This window comes from Rissa tridactyla, chromosome 21 (assembly GCF_028500815.1).
Source record: "Rissa tridactyla isolate bRisTri1 chromosome 21, bRisTri1.patW.cur.20221130, whole genome shotgun sequence".
Classification (NCBI taxonomy): domain Eukaryota; kingdom Metazoa; phylum Chordata; class Aves; order Charadriiformes; family Laridae; genus Rissa; species Rissa tridactyla.
This window is the reverse complement of record NC_071486.1, coordinates 7,012,072-7,033,814: the sequence shown is the minus strand read 5'-3', so window position 1 is coordinate 7,033,814 and position 21,743 is coordinate 7,012,072. Positions and strand designations below refer to the sequence as shown.

Genomic DNA, 21,743 nt, shown 5'->3' with positions numbered 1-21,743 from the left:
GTAAGTAAGGATTTGCAGCACGTTCTCAGACAAAAACATTCTCTGTAGTGCAGTTATAATAGAATACCAATATATTATAGAATAATTCTGTTTAACATATTTTTTCATAATATCCGACTGACCAGACAACACAACGTCAACCCCTGGTGACTCTGACGCGGGACACGATCATCTGCGCAGCATCACGCACGGAGGGTGACAGCTCGCTCTGACGCTGCCGCAGGAACCCGCCAGCAGCTCTGCGGCCAGACTGCTGCCCCTCGCCGTCCCACGGCGCCCCGCGCTTCCAGAGTGGCTGGCTTCAACGTTCTTGAAAAGGTACCGTCTGAGCCAAGACTGCATCACACTCTAAATATCTATCATATGAATTCAGCACAATGTTATTTAGAAACAGGGGTTTTTTTCTGCGCTCCTGCTGTTTTTTTATTGTGCAGTAAAATGAAGTGGAAAAACAGAAGAAAGTGTCTGAGGGTCAATAAAAAGAGAGACACGCTTTCAAGCCATCGTTAAGTCTGTCTGGAACCAGCTGAGGAAGTTTCAGGAGGGCCATTTACACTAAGGAACTAAAGCAACTGAATAAGGATTTCGCGAGTTATCCGTACTTTAGTGTCAGTGAACGGAGTTTGTTTGTGGGTGAACGCAGTGAGCTGGCTTGTTTGTCGAGGGCTGACCCAGGTAACCCAAACCTGACGGCCAAAGGCAACGATCTCAGGAAGATGATCCTACTCGCCACCTTGCGATAAGAACACTCAGCAGGCTCTGCCTGGCAGAGGTAGGTAACAGCAGCCATCAGCAGGAGGAATACAAACGCGCTTGACTCCACTGAGCAGACCTGGTCCTGTGCAGGGCGTCAGGGACCTTTCCATGAACTGAGCTGGCCTCCAGGGCTTCCTGCAAGCAGCTCCTCTCCTTCACTGCTGCTCACAGTACTTCTTTTTATTTTTGCTTTTAACCTTGGTTATTTTGCTGTTTATCTTTACAACCATGCCTGAAGCCACATCCATGTATCAGGACTGATGAACCAGAGCATGCTACTTTTTCATTTTGATGATCTCTCTAGACAAACCCCCTGTCTGACAGTAACAACTTCATTGCTTTCTTTCAAGTGCTGCAGCCCCTACTTTCTCAGATCCTCAAAATAAGAAATTCTACCTGATTAGGTAATATAAAGCCAAGGTTAAAACTATACTTCCCTTACAATGCCTACAAATTAATGCAATGTGAGACTCTACCACACCACAGCCTGACAACTATCCGCGTCCTGCAGACTGCCCCGTGACAAGCGCACACACTCCTGTCCATGGGCTGGGAGTACGTGATATACTGTCCCCCTGCTCCCACTTACGTCACAGTTGGGTGAAAAAGAGCATAAACATGAAGCCAGAGAGCCCAAGCTGTCTTGGGTTGGGCTGTGAAATAGTGTGAGTGAAAGACGACTGTATCTACAGAGAGGCCTGTGCAGGTAACGCCACCACACCACGGAAAGAGAAATCCCGAGGAAGCCACAGCCCCGCTCGCGCTGGCAGCAGCTTTGGTAAACAGCAGGCGGCGAGGCCGGGCAGCACTGCCGCCACAACACGGCACTTACCACCCGGAGGAGGTTTGTTCTTTGAGGTGAGGATGACGAAGCCAAACCCTTCGTTCTCCTTCCGCTGCAGACGGACATCGTAGACCTCTGGGGACTGCTGGTTTGCAAACTCTACCCGATTCAGTCGGGGAGAGCCGTTCTGCGTCAAGACAGGCTGCAACTCCTCCTCCTCCGGTTGCTTTTCCCCTTGCAGGTAACAGACAAACAACAAATAAGGAAAAAACCAATACTGCTGTTTTATCAAGCAACTACAGCAAAACTCTACATCTCAGTGCCAGCGTAAGGAAACACTGTCTGCCTGGGAAAGCGAGGGGTGAGTTTATTAACAATACAATTTGGATCAAATAGAAATCAGATGCAGGATAAAGCACTCAAAGGCCCAGAGTCCTCCACAGGTGTGCAGAGTTACGCAAGGAAATCCTGCTGCACGCAGCCGAACAGACTTGGCAGTGAGTACACAGACTTTGTCAGAGTGATCTGATGCCTTTTTATAGTAAAAAGAACATTGTGGCTTTTCTGCATGCTGCAAGTACAAGATCTACGGCAGAGATCCAGCTACAAACTACAACTATTGCTATCTCAACTGAGGAACAACTGTTTGCTTGGAATGATGGAAATTGTTTTTAAGAGGCAGTTTGAAGACTGAAGCCAGGTTTTCTTTTAGGAAACCTACAAAATTTTGGTCCTGAAGAAGTCTATCTATCAGAAGGCATCTTAAAGACATTCAAAACTGATCTTAAAAATACTTTTTCCTTTTACTCGTATGTACTCAGAACGAATGGTTGAATAATGCAACAGAAAAGTAATACTGGTTGCTAATCAGAACAGGTGACCGTAATCAGTTCTCCTGAAGCCCATCCCAGCTCTGCCATTCACACGATCAGCATCGTCGGCTCAAAGACAATCATCTTCTGTACGCTGCCGATCTGGACACTGATGTAAAACTGCAGAATCACAAGATGCTGCCCTGAATCACCCCTGGATTGCATGCACTTATTCTTGCTACACATAGATGCCAAAAGACTTGAGAATACAGCATGTTGTACAGAAAAGATTGTGTTATTACTCGATTTGCATAGTATTAGTGGCTGTTCTAACATCTGCAAAAGTGTTTGAAGAAAACACCACTGCCATCATGATTTTCAGAGCTTTACCTGTGTAAGCCGTACAAGCTAGCAAGCACTAAAGCACCAGCTTATTAAATTCTGCTTTCCTTCACTCCCTCAGAATTATAGCTGACCCCCCCCGAATCTCGGTCTGCTCAGCTCTAGTACAATAACAGACAAGCTTCAGAGCAGCTTTAGTCGATTTGATTATAAAACTGTAGGTGTTCCTTTAGCCAGACCCGTGTCGTGCAGTACCGTCTCCAGACAGACAGACACGTACCACCGAAGAAGATCTTTCTCCGGACCGTGAGCAGCACCTGACCGTTACGCGCAGCACTGGTCATTAAGTCCAAAACTTGTTTGTGCGACTTCCCTTTAACAGGGACCCCATCAATACACATCAGCTCATCCGCAGCTCGAAGCCTCCCGTCTTTTTCTGCTGCTCCCAGCGGGATTATGGCTCCAATATAAATCTGTCGGCAGAGCAGAGGCAGGGGGTTTGAACAGCAGAACATGAACTCATCAGAACACGTAATGGTTGGAATCCAGGTGAAACCAGAGAGATGAGCGCGTTTGGGAGTATGCCGTTAAAGACTATCTGACTGTCCAAGTCTAGCAGAAACGCAGCCAGCGAGCGTGCTTTGCACAAGCTGACTCAGTGGATACAACTTGGGTGCTCAAAGCGTTCAGTAAATACACTGTTAGGGGGGATTTTAATCCTTATTTCCATGGATTCTGGAAGTATCACCCTCTCTCGAGCATATTTGTCAGTTTGCTAAAAAGATCAACTTTTGACACGAGCATACACTGTGGACTTACTACATACGTATGATTTCCTGGACGTTATTGAAACTAAAGCCTCTGTCATTCATTCTACTTATTCTATTTTTTTTTTTCCCCAAGACTAGGCCTGAGTGATTGAGGAAGAAGCAAAAGCTTTCAAAACAACTTAGATTTACTTCCGAAAAGCTGCTCAGACAGTTCCATGCTTGAAGGTTTTTCAGTGCACAGCTTTTGGTGATTAGATAACGAAGTTCAAACAGCTGCACTCCCCTTTTGTCAGTTTTGTCTACTCCCACCTCATAAAGTGCTACTGAATATAACACAGATAAGAACACCACACACTATTTCCTATGCTACAATCAGGTTAAACGAAAGATTAAGAATAATTATGGCCAGCAGCTGTTGGAGGTGAGCAGTGGGGGGACCATCGGTACACAGCATTCCTGACTTTAGCGTGACACTGACCCACAGCTACGGCTGTTATGGAAACAAAACATCACAAACGCTATCCAGAGCAACAGAAGTAAAATTCTTTGGTTTTGCTCTTCCTTTTCTATAAACGCATGTCAGGAAAAAAACCACCCAAAAGGCTAGCACTGGATCACAGCTGGGAATGGAAAAACCCGTATTCCTTAACTGTAATCAAAAAGCAATTTTTGATTTTCCTCTTGACAGCTGAAGGCACGGCCCCCGACATACAGTACAAGTCTTAGCACTTCTTCCTGGAGAACAACTTTTGCATTTTTGGAAAAGCTGCAGTCAGAGGGACCGGCTGCCCAGGGGGTTCCCACTGGAGTTTGCCTGTCTCCCTCCAGCTCCGCCATTCCTTGGCAATTACTCCCAAGCAGAGACTCAGCCAAGTCCAGCCACTTGCTGAGCTGATCAATTTTGCCATCACTGAACTGCTCAGAACGAGCGGGAAATGAGGATGACAGAGCAGGAGTCGTTCTAACAGTAATACTGCAAGACAACATGTAGGCAACCATAAACTGCTTTACTTACGGGCTGATCTGGTCCATCCCCTCCAAGCACCCGGAAACCAAAGCCTGACTCTTGTTTTCGCAGGAAAACATCCAAATCTCTTGTGTTTGGAGCTAAGACAAAGCAACATTTCGAAACACGTAAGGAGTTATCTTTGATTGTTGAAAGGTTATGCTTTGGTGGTGCATTCTGACTCTTTTTCTTGACAGAACACGGTAACCAGAAATACAGTAAATAATTCAAACAGTCAAATTTTCAGTGATACTCTCTTTCCAAAATGGAAAAATAAATTTTGGAGAAAAGGCTGAAAAAGGACAAATGCCAAAGGAGAAATCACAACCGCATTCGTGAGGTGGGCAGGATAAAAGCCAGTCTGTAATACGACTCAGAGCTACCTTCTACAAACTCTGAAACGGTCAGGTCTACTTCAGAACCAGATCACCCTTGAGACCATTTCTATGATTAACTGTTTTATTGTAAATATGGTTGAAACATATTGTATCTTTTTTTAAAAAAAGGTGTTCCACAGTTTTCTAATTTCGGTACGAATTATGCATTTCCTGAAATGTTTTACCTACAGGAGGTTAACAAACTCAATATGAAAGTCACAGTGGTTTTACCACACATATGACAAAGAAAAAATTCCTTCATAACTGAGTATTTCCAAGTTGGAGTTGACATACTCACGTTTGTCCTCATATATAGACTTAGACTTCAGGTAGACTTCTGAAGGGTCCAGCTTAGGAGAGCCTGATCGTACAGCAGCGGGTGGAAACGGCATGGGCTGTGGGATGGGATCTCCGACAGCTTCCAGACTCCCCGAGCTGTCCTGCTTGTCTTTCTGGAACAGACCCCACCCCACAACACCCATATTGAACCAAAAGCATAACGAACTTGTGTACTTGTGTGCGCAAAGACAACAAACATCACACAGAAGTGAAAAGCAAGGCAGAACAAGCAAACGCGTACGGGACCGGCCACGTTCCGAGAAGAGCAGGCTTCCCCGGCCGGCACCCTGAGCTCCGACGGCGGCCCAGCACCATGGGCACGAGGGGCTTGGCGGGCATGGCCCCCTGCCTGCTGCCAACGAGCGCCTGCGGTGTGCCCAACGCCGGGCTGTTTGCCGCAGGGCTCCTGGGGCATTATCAGTACCCAACAGGAGGGATACACTTGGGTGGCGTAAGCATTAGTAATTCACTATTAGCATTTATTTTTATGACCTGATAGCTGTAATACTCCTATTCATACTGCACGAAGAAAGGACACCAAGCATCCTTGTGGTCTTCCACCCTAATTTCCAATCGATTATGCACGAAAATAACTCCAAATACTTATTCTGGGCTGAAACCCAACCTGGAACACTGGAACATGGTCGTCTGTGTGTGTCTGCACGTGTTAAACAAAAGCACAAGCAGAACAGACTTCAATATGGCCTTTTACAAAGAGAGGAAGAAAACTCCCCCAAGGGGTTTAGCAGTCTGACACTTCTTGTATGTTTATAAACACACGAACTTGCCCTTTTTAACTGAATTATTTTGCCACGCTGTTTAATGCCACTGAACATCGAGTGCTCCATGGGAAGCTGCTCCTGCACGTGTGCTGGAATGCTGGTCCCCGAGCCCGGAGGGTTTTTAGCGGGCTGGCACACAGAGCAGTGACACAGGAGCCACGCTGATGAGTCCTGCGCCCTCAAACCACAGGGATTTGTGCACCCCTTTGTCTAGGTGGGCAGCTCTACGCTCAGAAGGAAGGGAATCTCCAAATCTTACAGAGCGCAGCCCGTCTCAAGCCCACTGAACTTGGTGCTCACGTTGTCCCCCTGCCGGGACACAACTTCAATACTCCAACAGCAGGACAAAGGTAGGAAAAGCAGCTGCATCTACATCTTGGTAATGGGCTCTTCCTAAAATGAAATAATTTGCTCTATACAAGAAACATTTCAAAGAAATAGCTCTGTTCACCAACCAACCCAACTCATAAAAGAAGCACTCGTGACAAAAAGATGCATTACTATCAGCATTAACAAATCAGAAGGTATTTTATTAAGCCCAAGGATTCTTTGGTGAGCTAATATAAATTAAAGATACTGCAACAGATCGAACTTCCAAGAATCAGTATCAAACTAGAAATGTACAGCTATGTCGAGACTTCCTGAAAATATGGATTGAAAGATAAGCCAGCACTTTAAGAAGGGAAAACTAACCAGTCCATTAACTCTACGTGAGGACTGAGAAGTGTCGTAAACTTCCTTTAGAAATCCCATTTCACTTTAATACAGGTAATTAGCAAAGAAAAAAATATACTGTATTTTGTTTCCCTTTTGATGGGTACTCTGACAGCGGTCACTTAAAACAATGAATTTGCGCCAGCTAAGTAGATGTGATTTTGCTAAATCATCCTGCAGATAACCCCAGGGACTAAAATCCAGAGGAGAGGAGATTACAAAAGCAGGTCGAAACGCGCACACAGATAGGAATTTCAAGTATAGTGCAAAAAAAGGAAATAATGTTAGAAGGTAAGTGGCAACGTCACATTTAAAATGGTGACAAATCAACAATACTACACCATCATCATACAAGATCTTTGCTGCATTCTTAATTCTTCAGTGGTTAGAAAAGAGATATCCATCACCTCCATTAAACAACTCAAAAAGCTCAAAGGAATCTCTTGTGTTAAGTAGACAATATTCATGAGTCTGTTTTGCAACCCAAAACCCCTGAACATGCTCCATCAGAAACAAACGTAAATACACGGCTGATACTCACCCCTTTGGCGGTTTTGGTAGGTGAGGGCGGACCTGAAGAAAAAACAATTTAGAAAGCAATTTCAATACTAGGTCACCAAAAGTTTAAACAGCATTAAGGCAATATAATCAGCTTCTCCTGCATTGAAAATAACTGCTTATTCGCTCTTCTTTTAAATGGCAAAGTGAACGTTCAGTTGACCAAAACCATGACTTCTGAGAAGTCTCGAACCAGAACTGCTAGCTGTACAACAATGAAAAACATCTATTTCTCTTTTTGCTAGATGCTGGTCAATCAAATGACACCAGTTCATTGGACACGGAGACTTTGTGAATATGTTTAGAGAAATTTCACTTGCTACCAAAGAAATCCAATTATTTCCTTAGCTGATTAAGGAATGGTAGCATTTATGCAGAAAAAGACCTAAGATTTTTGCAAATGTTGATGACTGACTGCAGTGACACTCTCAGGACTACAACAAAAGCTTTAAGGGACACTAAGCAGCCACGCGTTGCTTCATAATTCCTTCAGCTCCTTCCGGCCAACGCACACTATCCACTAGTCAGCTTTTGGGGAGAAGACACATTCTGGTCTGCGACTGACAGTCAATCAAGAGGTATAAATATGCAAATGTGAAAACGAGAATTTTTTTGGTATTTCCAGTGATCAGCTCCACCTCACCAGTGACGCTTCTTCCTGTCTCCTGTGATCACCTGCCCATTACAGCTACAGTTACTGGAATACATTTGGAGCGCCTCAGAAAACTCTATCTGTCTTATGCTTCGTATTATGCTAGAGACCACATTTTTGCTTCGGCACTCCCCAGACACTTGGAAGAGACAGTGCATAAACATATCATAATAAAATTTTTGAAAAAAAAAACCTTAGCAACATGCTCTCACCCCAAATACTCAGGGGTATAAATTAAACTTAGAACATAACAGCTCAGAGACATAATGAGCTGCTACTCAGCTGTTGAGACTGGACACGATTTAGGTATCATACTAAAAAGGGACTTTAAAAAGCATATAACCATATATGACAACTGCAAATTTACGTATGTACCTCCTCTTAAGATAAGCAGTGGCACCTCTGCTCCTATTGGGAACTGCTTCAGTACCTCCACCACCTGCAGATGTGTCAAGCTCTGTACGTTCTGATGGCAAATCTCCTTGATTACGTCCCCTTTCTGAAGGCCTTGGCACCACTGGCTGTCTAAAATCATTTTCACTTTCTGTCCTGTAGGACTGTCCGCAATGGCAAACCCAAAGCCTTTAGGACCTTTGACGAGAGGAATGGTGACCAGCTCCGGCTGAGAGCCTCCTGAAGACGCAAGAGAGATCCTCTGCTCAGTTGTATCCATGGAAGGGCCGTTCAGACGACCATTGACCAACATAGGGCCCATTTTTCCATTCTGGTCCAACACAACTGTTCCTGCTATTAAATCTTGGCTGGTCACACAAACATCTCCTTTGGTCACAGGTGGTCCGTTAATAATAGGTGTAGCTGTCACTATGTCTACCACAGGGTCTTCATTGTCATCAGGAAGAGGATAACCACGACACAAAGTCATGTTCACATACTGATTGACAGGAACGAGCTGAAACATCTGGACAACATCTGCGTGGGTATGGCCAAGAACACAACTTCCATTTATGTCTACAATGACATCCCCTGTTACAAAAGAAAGTTCAACAGCGTCAAAAACAGAAATGAAACCACCCACACCCATCCAGTGCTGTTCGCGGCTCTGAACAAAAGCCTAACGAGGGAAGTGCTCTGCGGTCTTCAAAACCAGTAACGAGTGGTGGCTGGGCGATCACCTCTTGGCTAGCTGTTGCCAAAAAGCATAACGGATTTCCTCTTTGCATTTATTCTATTTCATCTCAGAACACAGCGTACTAAAGATAAAAAGTTTAATCTGCAGCAGATTTAAAAAATGATACTGTACAGACACAGGAGATGAAGCAGCACACATACACTCCTGCAAGCAGATGTCTTCTACTTTAATTCATATTGTACAGCATCCTAAATTCAATCCAGAATAAATCGGATTTTTTTGGGGGGGTTCCTATGTTTATTTTAGGACTGTCTGAACTTAAGCTCGGATTGTGCCCACACACGTTCTGTGCTCTCACACTGTGGCCACACATGGCTAAGAACGTATTTTCAAAATGAAGTGGATGTAGGCTTCAGATCCTGAAACCTTGTTTCATAATTTGCATCATTCTGCTCACGAAACTTTGCATGTGCAATACAATATTCCCAGCAAGCAAACTGTCTTATCACTTAAATGCCCGGGCATCAGTGAAACAGAAACTCTCTTATCACATGAACCGCAGCACGAACAGACATGCATCATCTCATTCCAACGTGTGTGTGCACCACTACGCAGTGCTGCAGGATCGTCTTCATTCTTACAGAGGATGGAAATGAGCCGCGTACAAGTTCAAACAATAGGTCAGCAACAAAACAGGAAAGTGTTTCATTTAATGAGTAAATAGTATTAAATCATCTAAAGCATGAACTCTTCTTCTCTGAAGAGCAAGAGAGTTTATGTCATATGTAAAGAAGCATTTCGGCTTTTCTAGTGTGTAAATGATATGTTACGGTAAGCTTATAAATTAAACGTATAATAACAAAGTGTGCAATTCTGCACGGATTACAGGTGCTCTCATCCCTCGTTTCCTCACTTTCCAGTTCATATAGCTTTGCTTGCTCCTTCCTGCTGTGGGTTTTTTGCAATTTTAGTATTCAGTGTTATGCTTTTTGGCAGCGACAAGGCAAAACGCAGACCAGGATTCAAACGCACTATTTTTACTTTACGTATAGAGAGGGAACAAAAAGCCATTCTGTAAACAACCATGAAGCCAAAAGTTTTGGGTAAAGCAGAATTATTGAAATCTTCAGAAGTGTCCTCAAAGCAGATCTGTATCTAGAACATTGCTTGTTTTCCTTTTGAGCCACATCCCTGCAAAGGTCTTTCACAAACCTGAAAACTGTTTAATTTAGTGAGGCGTTCATATTCAGAGGCAGTGGATGGAGTCATCCGACCTCCTGCGCCTCACAAACTGCACTCTAAAAGCAGCACAGGCAATGCAGGTTTAGAGAAATAACACTTTACCTGGTGCAATTCTCCCATCTTGTGCAGCGGGTCCGTCTTTTAACACATTCTTCACCTGGAGAAACTCATCAGGTCTGTCCCCTCCAATGATCGTAAAGCCAAAGCCCATCGTGCTTTTTTTCAGCGATGTCCGTATGAGCGCTCCTGTGAGCTGGGATGGATCTCTAGTGAAGGCAGACTTCTCTGGTCCTTCGGAATTATGGAAGAAAGAGATACGGAAGTAGGAAGCCAGGGTTAGTTTTGGTAATTTCTTTGTTTGTTTGGGGTTTTTTAAAGTGTAATAAAGGTTAATGATTTGTTTGGTTAACACTGGTTGACCTCTGCAGCACTGTTATGGAGTAAGGCAAACAGGATGCTGTTACGCTCATTTCACAACTGACTTAAGTGGACAGGAAAGTCTGAGTGTTTTCCAAGACCGTAGTACAGATTCTAACGGACCTCCCACCTATAATTCACAGTTTTACACTCTAACCCTTGAATACCAGGCTTAAAGTAGATCAAAAGCATAAAAATTCAAGGTGTGGTTTTAACTGCATCTTTTGGCTGGCTCTTCTAACCCTCCATATATTCAAAAGCTGCTTATGACAACCCGCCTCAGAATAATCAAAATTATTTTAAAGCAGTCTATAGTCTCGGTTCAATTTTAACACGTAAAAAAATCATTCAAAAAACCCTGCAGGTCTGGGAGGGCAACACCACAATGGCCAGCACAAAGACAAGGTTAATGCCTTGATGAATTCCCAAACTGGTTACGTATGATGCACGCTGGCAGATAAAGATATTAGTAACAAAGAGTACAACATTCAGCAGTACCTGATTTTGAAGAGCCAACGTCAGTCTGTCCTAGCTGTTTTTTTCTTTTGGCTTCCAACACTGGGTTTTCAAACTGGGTCTTCTGGTTAATATGACTGTAGACATACAAAAGCTTGATCAGGATTTCAGCAGAAAGCTGAAATTTCACAGAAAAGACAACCACAACAGATACGCCTACAAATACTATTTTTTATTATCTCCGATTAACGCTCTGGAGGAATGAACAATAAACTACCCTAATCAACACTGAAAGCATGTTTGTTCTTTGAACAACCTGATTTACTTTAAGAGCCAATACAATTTTACTTCCTGTAATTATTAGGTAGAGTACACCTTCATTCCACTCTGCAAATTTTCAAAAGATTCTAATAAATTAGAACTGAGAAAATCTGCTTTTTCTCTTGACGTACGTGCTGCTTCCATCTACCTATAATGTTTATAAATTCAGACGTCACCTTTTCACCAGCAGACGCTAGAGTAGTACAGCAGAGTGGGAAAAAATGGTAAGTTTGAGCAGCATTTAAATACCTTTGTCAGCTTTGCAAAGTCAAAAAGCGTTAGCATGTTCTTGTTCTCTGAAGCTAAAATTCTCAACTCTACTGATTTCCTTCTCTGTGGTTAAAGAGAGATTTCATTTACTCTGACCTGAAGGCGATTCAGAGAGCTCTTGCAGTAATTTACTAGTTACGTACTTGGCTCTTTGGAGACAGGGATGAGATGTAAGTTACTCTTGCTCGTTTACAGTTACCAGGTGCTACTCTTAAATCAAGTGCCCCCATCTTTGTTAGAGCTAAGGAAAATGCCATCAGCTCATTCCCATTAATACATCACTTTGGCTGCTACTTGTGTTCCCACCCCACCAGTAAGGTCACACCACGGAGCGAGCCCACGCGTTTGCTGCTTCTAGAACTCTTTCTGCTGGAGACGGTTAATGCCTACATTGCATTACAACCTACACATGCTGCCTATCGAGCGCTTCGTTATTTTCCACTCAATATATAACTATGTCAAATTAATAATCAGCACTTACTCAACATAATATGTTCCGTATTGAGGGTCTTCTATTTTTTCCCACCCATAAGGAAGTTCTGCAATCAAGAAGAACAAAATTCTCCATTACAGTGGAAAACTATCTACAAATAGCAGAGTTCTTATGAAGGAACGAGAGGACAGATTACAGACTCATGAAAAACATGAGGAAAATACAGGTCCTTTTTTCTTCCCCTCATTTGTTTGAGGCTGTTCCTTCAGACGCAAGGGTATCAGCCTGCTCCCGGGACTGCGAAGCTCTCTAACTCTCGCTCTTTGTTCCACTAGAAGAGGACACTTGTCTTCAACAAAATCGCACCACTTCAAACATATAATAAACTTCAAGACAAGATACAAACTGCCCTATTCAGAGAGGAAGAACCAATACAGGGGAAGAAAAATATGCGATTTAAAATTAATCTAATTACATATTATTAATTTGATTTGATAGTTGTTGACTTTTTAAACTATATGATATGAATATGGTCACAGTGCTTCTGCCCCCAAATACACCACAAAAGAGAGCTATAAATGCCTCGCAGGATCACATCCCAAGCTTGGCAAACCGCGCATCTCCGTTCCTCTTGTACCTTCCGTTTAAGACCACCTGGCAGAAGTAACGCCGTCTTTATTCGTTCTCTCAATAGCATCAGGATACGTCACTGTATTCTGCCAACGTTTCAGTTTTCAGTAGCCCCAGTTCAGTCAGAACTGTAACAGCCGTCTGTGAGGAGCAAGAAGGGACCCTCCGCGGCTGGCTGCTTCTCCCCCCCATCCACAATCCAGCGAGACACCCCACACCTGGCAGCGCGTGTGCAGGGCTGGTGGCACCAAGGGCAGCGCGGGCTCCTGCGCCACAGCAAGGCAGCTGACATGGCTTGGGCTGCCTTGGATGTCCCGACATCAGGGGTCAAAAATAAAAAATGACCCGTTTGATATACGTACTGAAATTACAGGCGGAAAGCTCCTTTTTATGGCAAATTCAGTCTGGTAAGATGGTGCCCAGCAGCAGATCATTACTGACTGAAGGTGATAAGCAGGTAACACAGAGGACCGATTATCCAAGCTTTACTGTTCGAGTTATCTTGACCATGGAAATTTAAGTATTAGGATAATGGATACAGTCAGGTAGCTAGACATTTGAAGGATAAAACTGCCATGTAATCTTGTTTGAGGCTGCCCTAAGTTTGATGGTAACAGGAATTCTCCTAGCATATGACAGCATGTTACCAATTATTAATACCAGCATCACTCCACGGGGTTTGAGAAAAGACCCAGTGGGTCTATTCATTTAAATGTTGTTCATTTGGATATCCTGCATCTCTCTGTTTAAAGTGCTCTTTTTATCCTGTGGTGAGCTGCACATATGTTTAATAAGCAGCAGTATGCGTCCATTGCTCCAGCTGGCTTCATTATGAATACATGATTGTTAGGCTGTGCAATTTAGAAAGACGACAGGCTATTCTGAGCCTGCCTCAGCTTTTGTAACATGTCAGGCATTTGCTGAAGATAGAGCTATTTGGTTCTCTTTCCTAGCTGACTAAATTGCATGACTATGTAGGAAATGGTTGCAAGCATTGTCTGGAGGCTGATCATGAACCTGACCTGTAAGTCTCGAAGCAGCAGCGTGAAGAGCTGAAGGGAGTCAGATCATTCCCTCTACTTATGCATTCAAATATTGTATCATGTCACATGCGAAAGGTATCACTAGCAATAGACATCATGCTGTACCTTCTTCATTACTCCTGTATTCTATCACTTACGGACCTTTTCCTAAGGCCATATTCCATTCACACAATTTCCAGTGAGATCGTCACGAACATATGCAGCTTTCTCCCTAACAATGATAGTTACTGGAACAAAATATTCTCATCTCAGGAATGCAGATAAACCCACAATTCAGTCAGATTCTACTACTCCAGGGAAAATACACTGTGGACTTTCCCAGTCTTACGTGAACTCCAATTGCCACCAAACCAGGGACGCTCAGTACTACTCTGCCTGCTCCAGTCACGGGTATCTGGAAGAAGCTTCTACCACAGCAGTAACAGATCGTATCCAGCTGTGATAAACTCAGACATTTATCAGCCACGGGTGACAAATGCATTCTGAACATCTCACCTCCGTCTTCACAATCTTCAGGAGCTTTGGCTTTCTTACAGAGCCGCGGATCGAGCCACGTGGTTGTCTTGGTGTTATGACTGTGGAGCAGAACACCTCCCGTTAGATAAGAGAACTCCCTCTGACTGAAGAAACTTTGCTTTACTCTGACTTTCAGATACTTACTACCATGCGCAAACTGTAGCCTTTAGATAATGTGACCTTTACTTGTGCCTCAGTCACATCATAAAATGCTAAAAAAAGGCAACAGTGATGCTCAGAGGTACGAGCACATTGGACACTCTCCAGGACAGATGTGAAATGTTAGAGGTAAAAACACTCTCCCTTGCCCCCAAGAGCTCATGTGGGAACATCAGCTGTTTCTACCTGAAAGGAAACAACATTTTTAGCCTCCTCTTATGCTTAAATCTCAGTAAGGTTTTTGTTTCCTTTAGAAATTAATAAGTGAGGCTGTTTCCCATGTGCATTTACGAGCTGTGCTCCTATCCTGGGCTTTAATCTGTGCTATTTGTATTTTCAAGCACGCATTCCCAGACAAGGAACACAAGCAGCGAAGAAAGAATAAACAAGCTCTCGGATTTCAGAGAAATTTGACATGGGGAAGGTTTACGTGATGTTATACCTCACCTAGCAATACCCACCCAGCTTTGTATTTTGTGAGATACAAAACTTGTATTACAAACAAACTGATGCTGCACATGGAACCATAAGGCTTTCCTGCGCGATGGCAACCGTACCAAGTATGCAGTGTAAATGACTTTCAGTAAGGAATGGAACAGTAGAAATAAATTAAATTTCATATAGAAGTAGAAGCAGTGAGAGCAGAGGAGAGGTGTAAGAGCAGCAGGCAGCTTCCTAGACGGCAGCCCACCAGCACTTCTCCCCTCGAAGGGCACAGCGACCCCCCTGCGGGGTCCGTCTACTCACTCAATGAAGTAGATCATGCCAGTGTCGGTGTAGGCCATCTCCCAGTTCTTGGGGAGCGGTTCCAGGGTTTCATCCCTCGACAAGTAATTTCTGAAGTCCATGGAGCTGCTTGTCTGGTTGTAGCTGGGAACAGGTTTCATCCAGTCAGGAGAATCTGAATGTTTTTCTTTGTTTTCTGCAGTTGTTCGGGGAAAGTGTTACTATTTGTCAGCTGTTTATGTTGTTTCTCACCAAGAACCACCCTCTTAATCTGGCTACAAGTGGATGTCAAACACGTCCCTGTATGTGATGTGCATTTTTCCACATTTTTTTCAGCTGTGAACTTTGAAAAGCTGACATGAAAACACTGAACTCTGCTTTTCCCCTGCCAAACAGAATTAACCTTGTATTATGTGTCTGAGCCTATGCTGAAAAATCAGCACTGGCAGAAATACAAGTTGACTCCACTTTGTTGCCGTTCGTACATAGAAAACGGTGTTTGTAACGCCATCAACCCCCCGCCCCAAATCCTACTAATATTCCTCAAAGCACCAGAAAGAAACGTAGAGAAGACCCAAACTGCCAATAAAACAAGCACCACCCTCCTGCAAGCCACAACAAGAAAAAGCTCCCCCAAAATCCCTGCAGAAAACTTGAAATGCAAGCCTCCACCCTTCAGCCCCGAGGTTATGCTCAGTATCCTCCCACCCCACCACGTCCGAGACCTTCACCTCACCACCAGCCCAGCCACCGGGACGCGCCGTGCCCTGGTGCTGCCAGCCCCAGCGCTCGCAGGGTTGGGTCAGGTCTGTTCAATAAGCGTGTCCTGAACGCTCACGCGCAGGATCGCCTGCAAATGCGATGTGACGGCTTCTCCCCACCATCAGTTCTTCCCCCTCCAGATGAGTAACCACGACAGCAAAGGAAAAGGGCACCCTGCCCATCTCTGAAACGTCCGACCAGACACTGGTCCAGCCCCAGCACATTCGGCTTAACCTCCCCCCACCAACTCCCCTTCAGGCAGTTTCAGGTTGTGCGACAGTTCCCTTAACCAAAATCATCTGAAAATTGTACAGTGTGAGCTAGTGCTGCCCCTTAAACCAATCGTTTTGCTAACATCTCCTGCATACAAGTTCAGTAATCTCCTCAAAACTAAACACTAACATTTACAGGGTATCAATTATACTCTGCAAAGGATTCTGTAATTTGAAGAGTGCATAGATTTTTCCTTCCTCCTCATGTAACTGGCCGATACCCAGCACTGCATGTTCTCTACTGAGCAGTGCAGTTTATGATGCAATTGCACATCTGGCTGGGAGAACAGCTGTTTCTTTTTAAAAGATAATTTCAAAATCGAGTAGAAACACCAGTCTGAATAGAAAACTGCCTTCAAACTTTACCAAAACTAAGGAAGCGGTTCAAGCAAGCCCGAGCGTTATCTGTATACTTCTTATCCATCCATACAATACTTCAGGGAATTTTTCCCCTTGTCAACCAACCTATCCCTCCGCTGCCATTAACTGCTTCCTTTTCCTCCTCTTCCTCCTCTTCGGGGAGAGAACTGTCCATCCTTTGCATTTTGCTGACGGACGTGGTTCTTTTCCTCTGTGATTCGGTATCAAAATCATTGTCAAAGAGAACTTGATCCACTGGATCAGGCTGAAAGGGGCTGGGCTCTGCCGGAGGCTTCGGAGTACCGTAAAAATTACCTGATGAGGAGACAGAAACGAGGATCGCCAAACGCTGATACTGCAGCAAACGTTTTATTGCCCATGTAACGCGTTTTCAGTGAAAGACCTGAACTGTAACTTCACTTCTTAAAGCAGACATCAGCACTATCAAAAACCAATCAACAGTCAAAACCTATTTATTCCTGTATTGTCTTTTTTCCAATGACACTATTGAACGTCAGAAAAGACAAGGTTTAATTGAAAATTTCTACCCTGACACAGGTTTTCAAAGAAAAAGATGGATTTGTTACTTTGCCTGGAATTCACTAATGTGCCATAAAGAGACTTGGGGAACAGTCTGAAAGAAGTAGAACAGTGAAAATAATTTGTTCTTACTCTATATACTGTTTAACTGATTAACAGAGTAATATGAGCAACAGAAACACACTAAAGTCAAAAAGCAAATTAATTTTGCACAGAAACAGAAAGTAACTATTTACATAAAACCAGTTACAAGTAAGTGATTTTAAAACCACAGTCCTACAATTTTCTACTGACAATACAGCTTCATCTAAAAATGATTTGTACTTGAGAAAAATGAACAGATTTTTACTTCAATATTTTAATCTAAACCACAATGACTAGGAATCATCTGTTGTTTTCTGGAAGGGAATTACAGCAATTGACCTCTCTCCTGACTGCTCATATGATTTTTATTAGGGAATTGAGCACGCAGCAAGAGAGCTTCCCAGAATTCCTGCTGGGGTAACTTTTGGTGGCTGGATGTGTTTTTGACCATGTGAAAAAAAAAAAAAAAGAAAAAAAAAAAGAAACCCGAAACCCTTCTGAAAATACGAGTGAGGGTGAGGCTCAAAGTGGTGACAGCCAGATAAAGGGGAGCTAAGGAGAAATAAAATACAAGTGCTAGCTTAGTCTCAATTTGCTTAGGACATTTCCACAGACAGGACGATGTTAACAGACAGCATGAGACATGTAAAACAAGGAGGTACAGAACCAGCCACAGAATTCTCTGCTTTGGCCATTTTCTTTCTTTTTTTTTTTTTTTTTTTTTTGCGGGGGGGAGGGGGGGAGGCAGGAAATCAGTCAAATTCATTCAAGTGCCAGTAAAACCACCAAAGACATCCTCTAGATGCACGCTTAAAGTTGCTTGAATCAAATATACATTAAACATACGTAAAAATCAGGCAGGTTTATAATCTGGTAAATTCTGTTGAGCATCTATGAAAGCTGCATGCGCTCAGCATTTCTGAAAATTTGGCCGTAGTTCAGTCGATTTCAAGTACAACTCTGTAGTTGAAAAACCCTTTAAACCGAACCAAAGCAAAGCAAAGCAGAAGCCATCACACGGTGGCAGCTCCATGACTCCTCTGGATAACCAGTTCCTGACGGTTCACTACCTTCATTACAGTGTTTTCCCCCATCACCTTTAACAAAAACAATATTGCTACAGATCTGGACAATCCTGTCCAGTGCTGTTCAATTTTTCTTTGCAAAATACTTCTTTTTCCTGTGCTATATCAGAATTTTCCTTGCCTTCTGTCCTTTTGATGTGCACCCCTGAAGAACATGGCTCTGTTCTCAAAGGTTCAAACAAAATTGACTACGAATTCCATTAAATCAAATTCCACCAAGCACAGACAAACATTTTCAGAATGCTTCCTCAAAAACTCAACAGGAAAAATAACGAGGTTGCATCAGGACTGGTTGAAAGAACAACTTGTGATTTACTAGACAGTTTCAAAACAAGACCACTACTCCTCTGCATAGCTACTCCAAAAATAGGTTGAAATATTGCTGCTCTACTGGTGTAATGACCATCAACAGGCAGGAAAAGCGGCGCCTCCTGGGTACAAGGGGCTACTCTTGGACCACGACACTGGACATGAGTACCGGGCCCTTACTCCCACTCCATTAAACGTCACCAACATACCATCATACGTTCCACTTTCTAGCAAGGCTCCACTTTCTTCCAGTGCTTTAAACTGCTCAACAGGAATGAAATTATAGTCTACCCCAGGGACCTCCCCATCTCTGGGAGCCCTTGTAGTGCCTGGAAAGACAGAGAAAACACTCATGTAAGATACTGAAGTGCTGCCCGTTTACCAAATGCTGCCTGCTGTACAATTCAGTAAAAACAATACATTTTTGAATCTTTATACAATGATGATGTCGCCCCAGTAAGACAAGAGAACACTGGTGAGCAAGTGAACAGTAATGTACAAAAACTAGGCCAATAAATTACATAGGAATGACAGTTCTGGTATCGCAGAAGGAGGAGGAAAAAAGCTGTGTGAGGTGGTAATTAGAGAAATTCTTTCTTATGCTCAGTGAACTGAAAACTTATTCTGTAGAAGCTGCCGACGCCTGAGCTGGGCAATCGTGGTCGGGGATTCGAGGAGCTGTGTAAGAGCTGTGGTATTTTAACACAGCTGTACGGGTGCTTCACCTCCCCACTGCTTCCACCACTTGCTAATTTGTCATGAGGTCCACATGACTAAGCACATTTGATTTTTGGGCCACCAAATCCGTAACTGGGCACAAAAGCTATTTTTTGACCTTACAGTTCAGAGTGTAATTCATCCATACTCCAAACCCCAGCTATAGGCACGCTTTTTCAAAGTAATCAGTAAATTGCTGTGTTAATACAGAAGTTCTCAAGTGTTATGTCTATAAATACGGGCCTCCCATAGTTATAATAGCTTAATTATAAAGCTCTCCTGGAAGGGACTCCACTGATTCATTACTGCCTGTAACCTAACAGCATTTTAAAGGCATACGTCAATTTTTTCAGGCAGCAACATGAACAAGAGCTGCTAATAAACAAACTGCCTTTCACTATTATTATCTGTTAAGAAAGTCACAAGCCCTTGGGTGCGCTCAATTTGAGAACAGAGATTTGAGAACGGAATTCCTATAGTTACAAAAACGCTAGTTAACCAACTTTTAAGTTTTTAGTGCAATAAATATTTGAATACAATTGGTGATGAGCCTTTTTAATCAGTGAACCTTGGCGACAAGGTAAAGGACAACCTTGTGATAATTAAGAAATGAAATGGCACAGAAGGGTGAGAGGCAAGGACAGGGTATTTGGCAGCTGCCAGCGTCCTTTTCCTTGCACGGTGCTTTCTACAGAGCTCCACCGGCGGGAGCAGGACCCTCCGGGGCCTCACTGAAGGCAGCGGAGCACCTGTGCTGCTTGGACCGAGAGATGCCAGCAGACGCTCAGAGCAGAAGGGCTGGCACAACTGACGGGACAGGCCCAGCCAGATTCTCTGACTAATTAATTCTTGCTGTGATGCTAAAGTTTGCTTCTTCCTCTTGTTCTTGGGCTGCAGGTTCACTCTCCCTCTTGCTGCCACCAACTCGTGCTGTCTTCTCAGGGTGAGCCAACAAGAGTGGCCCTCTACCTTGTGTCACTGTGGCCCCTTCTGCAACTCCCCGTCCAGCTGCACGTGACCCTCTCGAGCTCCGAGTTCCCTCTTTGTGAGAAACCCAATACACTTACAGAAATCAGGACGTGTCTGCACTGTTTGATCGTGCTGAGGGAGGTTTATTTCCCATGGTGGCTGCGGTTGTTCTAACAACTGGCAAAACAGTCAGTTTTTGTAAACTGATGAGTAAAACACAGATATTCCTGAAATACCCTGTGCTTTAAACGCTCCAGTTTTCACTGTTTTGTCTGTCTGTATTGGCCATACGTTTTCATTGCAACTTAAGATATGAAACTACCCTAGCAAAGCCATTTACACAAGCTCCCGTTGCAAGGCAGAACTATAAACGAGATTAGGAGAGAAGGCATTTAAAGCTCTCGAATGATGCGACGGTTAGCAGGAACAGATCAAATGAGGATGATCTTTACATACTTACAAGGGATGGTTCTCAAGTAGAGATTGTCTCTGATCACTTGCTGGAGTTTATGGTCTATCGAGCCCTTCTGGAACTGAAGGCTCAAGTAGTGGCGCAAGTCTTTGTTGATGACTTTTCCTTAAAAAACAACAAACAAGAATAACTTGTAAAAATCAAGCAGGATCTTACAACAAACATGGCATTTCACTGCTATAAGTGTTACAAAAAAAGAAAGCAGCGGAAAGAGCTGAGTTACTTTTAATGCAGCAACCTTAACGGAAAAGCCATTCTATGCTGCCAAAGCCTGACTCTGCTGGTGTAAATCAGCACAGTGATTTTAAGCACAGCTGAGCAACAACCATCCAACCTCAGTAACTCCCAAGCAAGACAGTGACAATATTCTGGAATTGTTTAGAAATCAATAAAAAGTATTAAAATACAAAATCTGCTACCAAAATTAAAACTCTCTACAGACAGGAAACTGCTTCGAAATAAAGTGAGAATACTTTCTATTCAATTTTCACCTAGTGGCTAGGCACCCAAACTCAATATTTTGTCACATGGGAATCTGCATTCTTGACATTATAAAAAGAAAATATTTTCTTTTTAAAAACACTGCATGATAGAAGAGGGTTTTTTTACAATTATTCCTTTGCAATACTTCTGTCAGGTATCATTAGCGAATCTGTCATATCACTAGATAACCACGGCCCCTTCAGCACACAAATAACTGAGCTCTTGTATTACCGCTTCATCCTTCTGACAGAAGGGTACAAAACAATCTTTTGTACCCTGTCATCTTTCCAGAAAGCACATTAAATAGGGTTCAGTGACCTTGATAAATTTAAGTTACGTACTACAGCAGAACACGCGGGGCTTTAGGGAAAAAAGACTCTGAGGTCTTTGTGTTCGGAGCCCATCGCAGGAGATGGCCGGCAGCAGGCGTGCGCTGGTGTGTCACAGCCGCGGGGGCCAATGCCGGAACTCACAACTGCTCCTTTGGAGCCACGT

At 43.5% G+C, this 21,743-nt stretch overlaps 1 protein-coding gene across 4 annotated transcripts in view; it reads right to left on the bottom strand.

Annotated features, from left to right (window-relative positions):
• The window catches only part of MAGI3 (membrane associated guanylate kinase, WW and PDZ domain containing 3), a 68,582-nt gene that overhangs the window by 12,810 nt on the left and 34,029 nt on the right, over nucleotides 1-21,743 (bottom strand). For 3 of the 4 annotated variants that reach the window (XM_054181412.1, XM_054181413.1, XM_054181415.1), the window contains exons 2-15: nucleotides 20,754-20,870; nucleotides 18,817-18,936; nucleotides 16,695-16,904; nucleotides 15,217-15,391; nucleotides 14,290-14,369; nucleotides 12,170-12,227; nucleotides 11,140-11,234; nucleotides 10,327-10,515; nucleotides 8,268-8,876; nucleotides 7,224-7,255; nucleotides 5,146-5,299; nucleotides 4,480-4,571; nucleotides 2,975-3,167; nucleotides 1,589-1,774 (exon numbers count right to left, since the gene is read on the bottom strand). In XM_054181412.1, the coding sequence (XP_054037387.1) occupies nucleotides 1,589-1,774; nucleotides 2,975-3,167; nucleotides 4,480-4,571; nucleotides 5,146-5,299; nucleotides 7,224-7,255; nucleotides 8,268-8,876; nucleotides 10,327-10,515; nucleotides 11,140-11,234; nucleotides 12,170-12,227; nucleotides 14,290-14,369; nucleotides 15,217-15,391; nucleotides 16,695-16,904; nucleotides 18,817-18,936; nucleotides 20,754-20,870 (2,310 nt within the window). Of the gene's footprint in view, nucleotides 1-1,588; nucleotides 1,775-2,974; nucleotides 3,168-4,479; nucleotides 4,572-5,145; nucleotides 5,300-7,223; nucleotides 7,256-8,267; nucleotides 8,877-10,326; nucleotides 10,516-11,139; nucleotides 11,235-12,169; nucleotides 12,228-14,289; nucleotides 14,370-15,216; nucleotides 15,392-16,694; nucleotides 16,905-18,816; nucleotides 18,937-20,749; nucleotides 20,871-21,743 lie in introns of those variants that run through there. The other variant, XM_054181414.1, reaches the window with a different exon arrangement.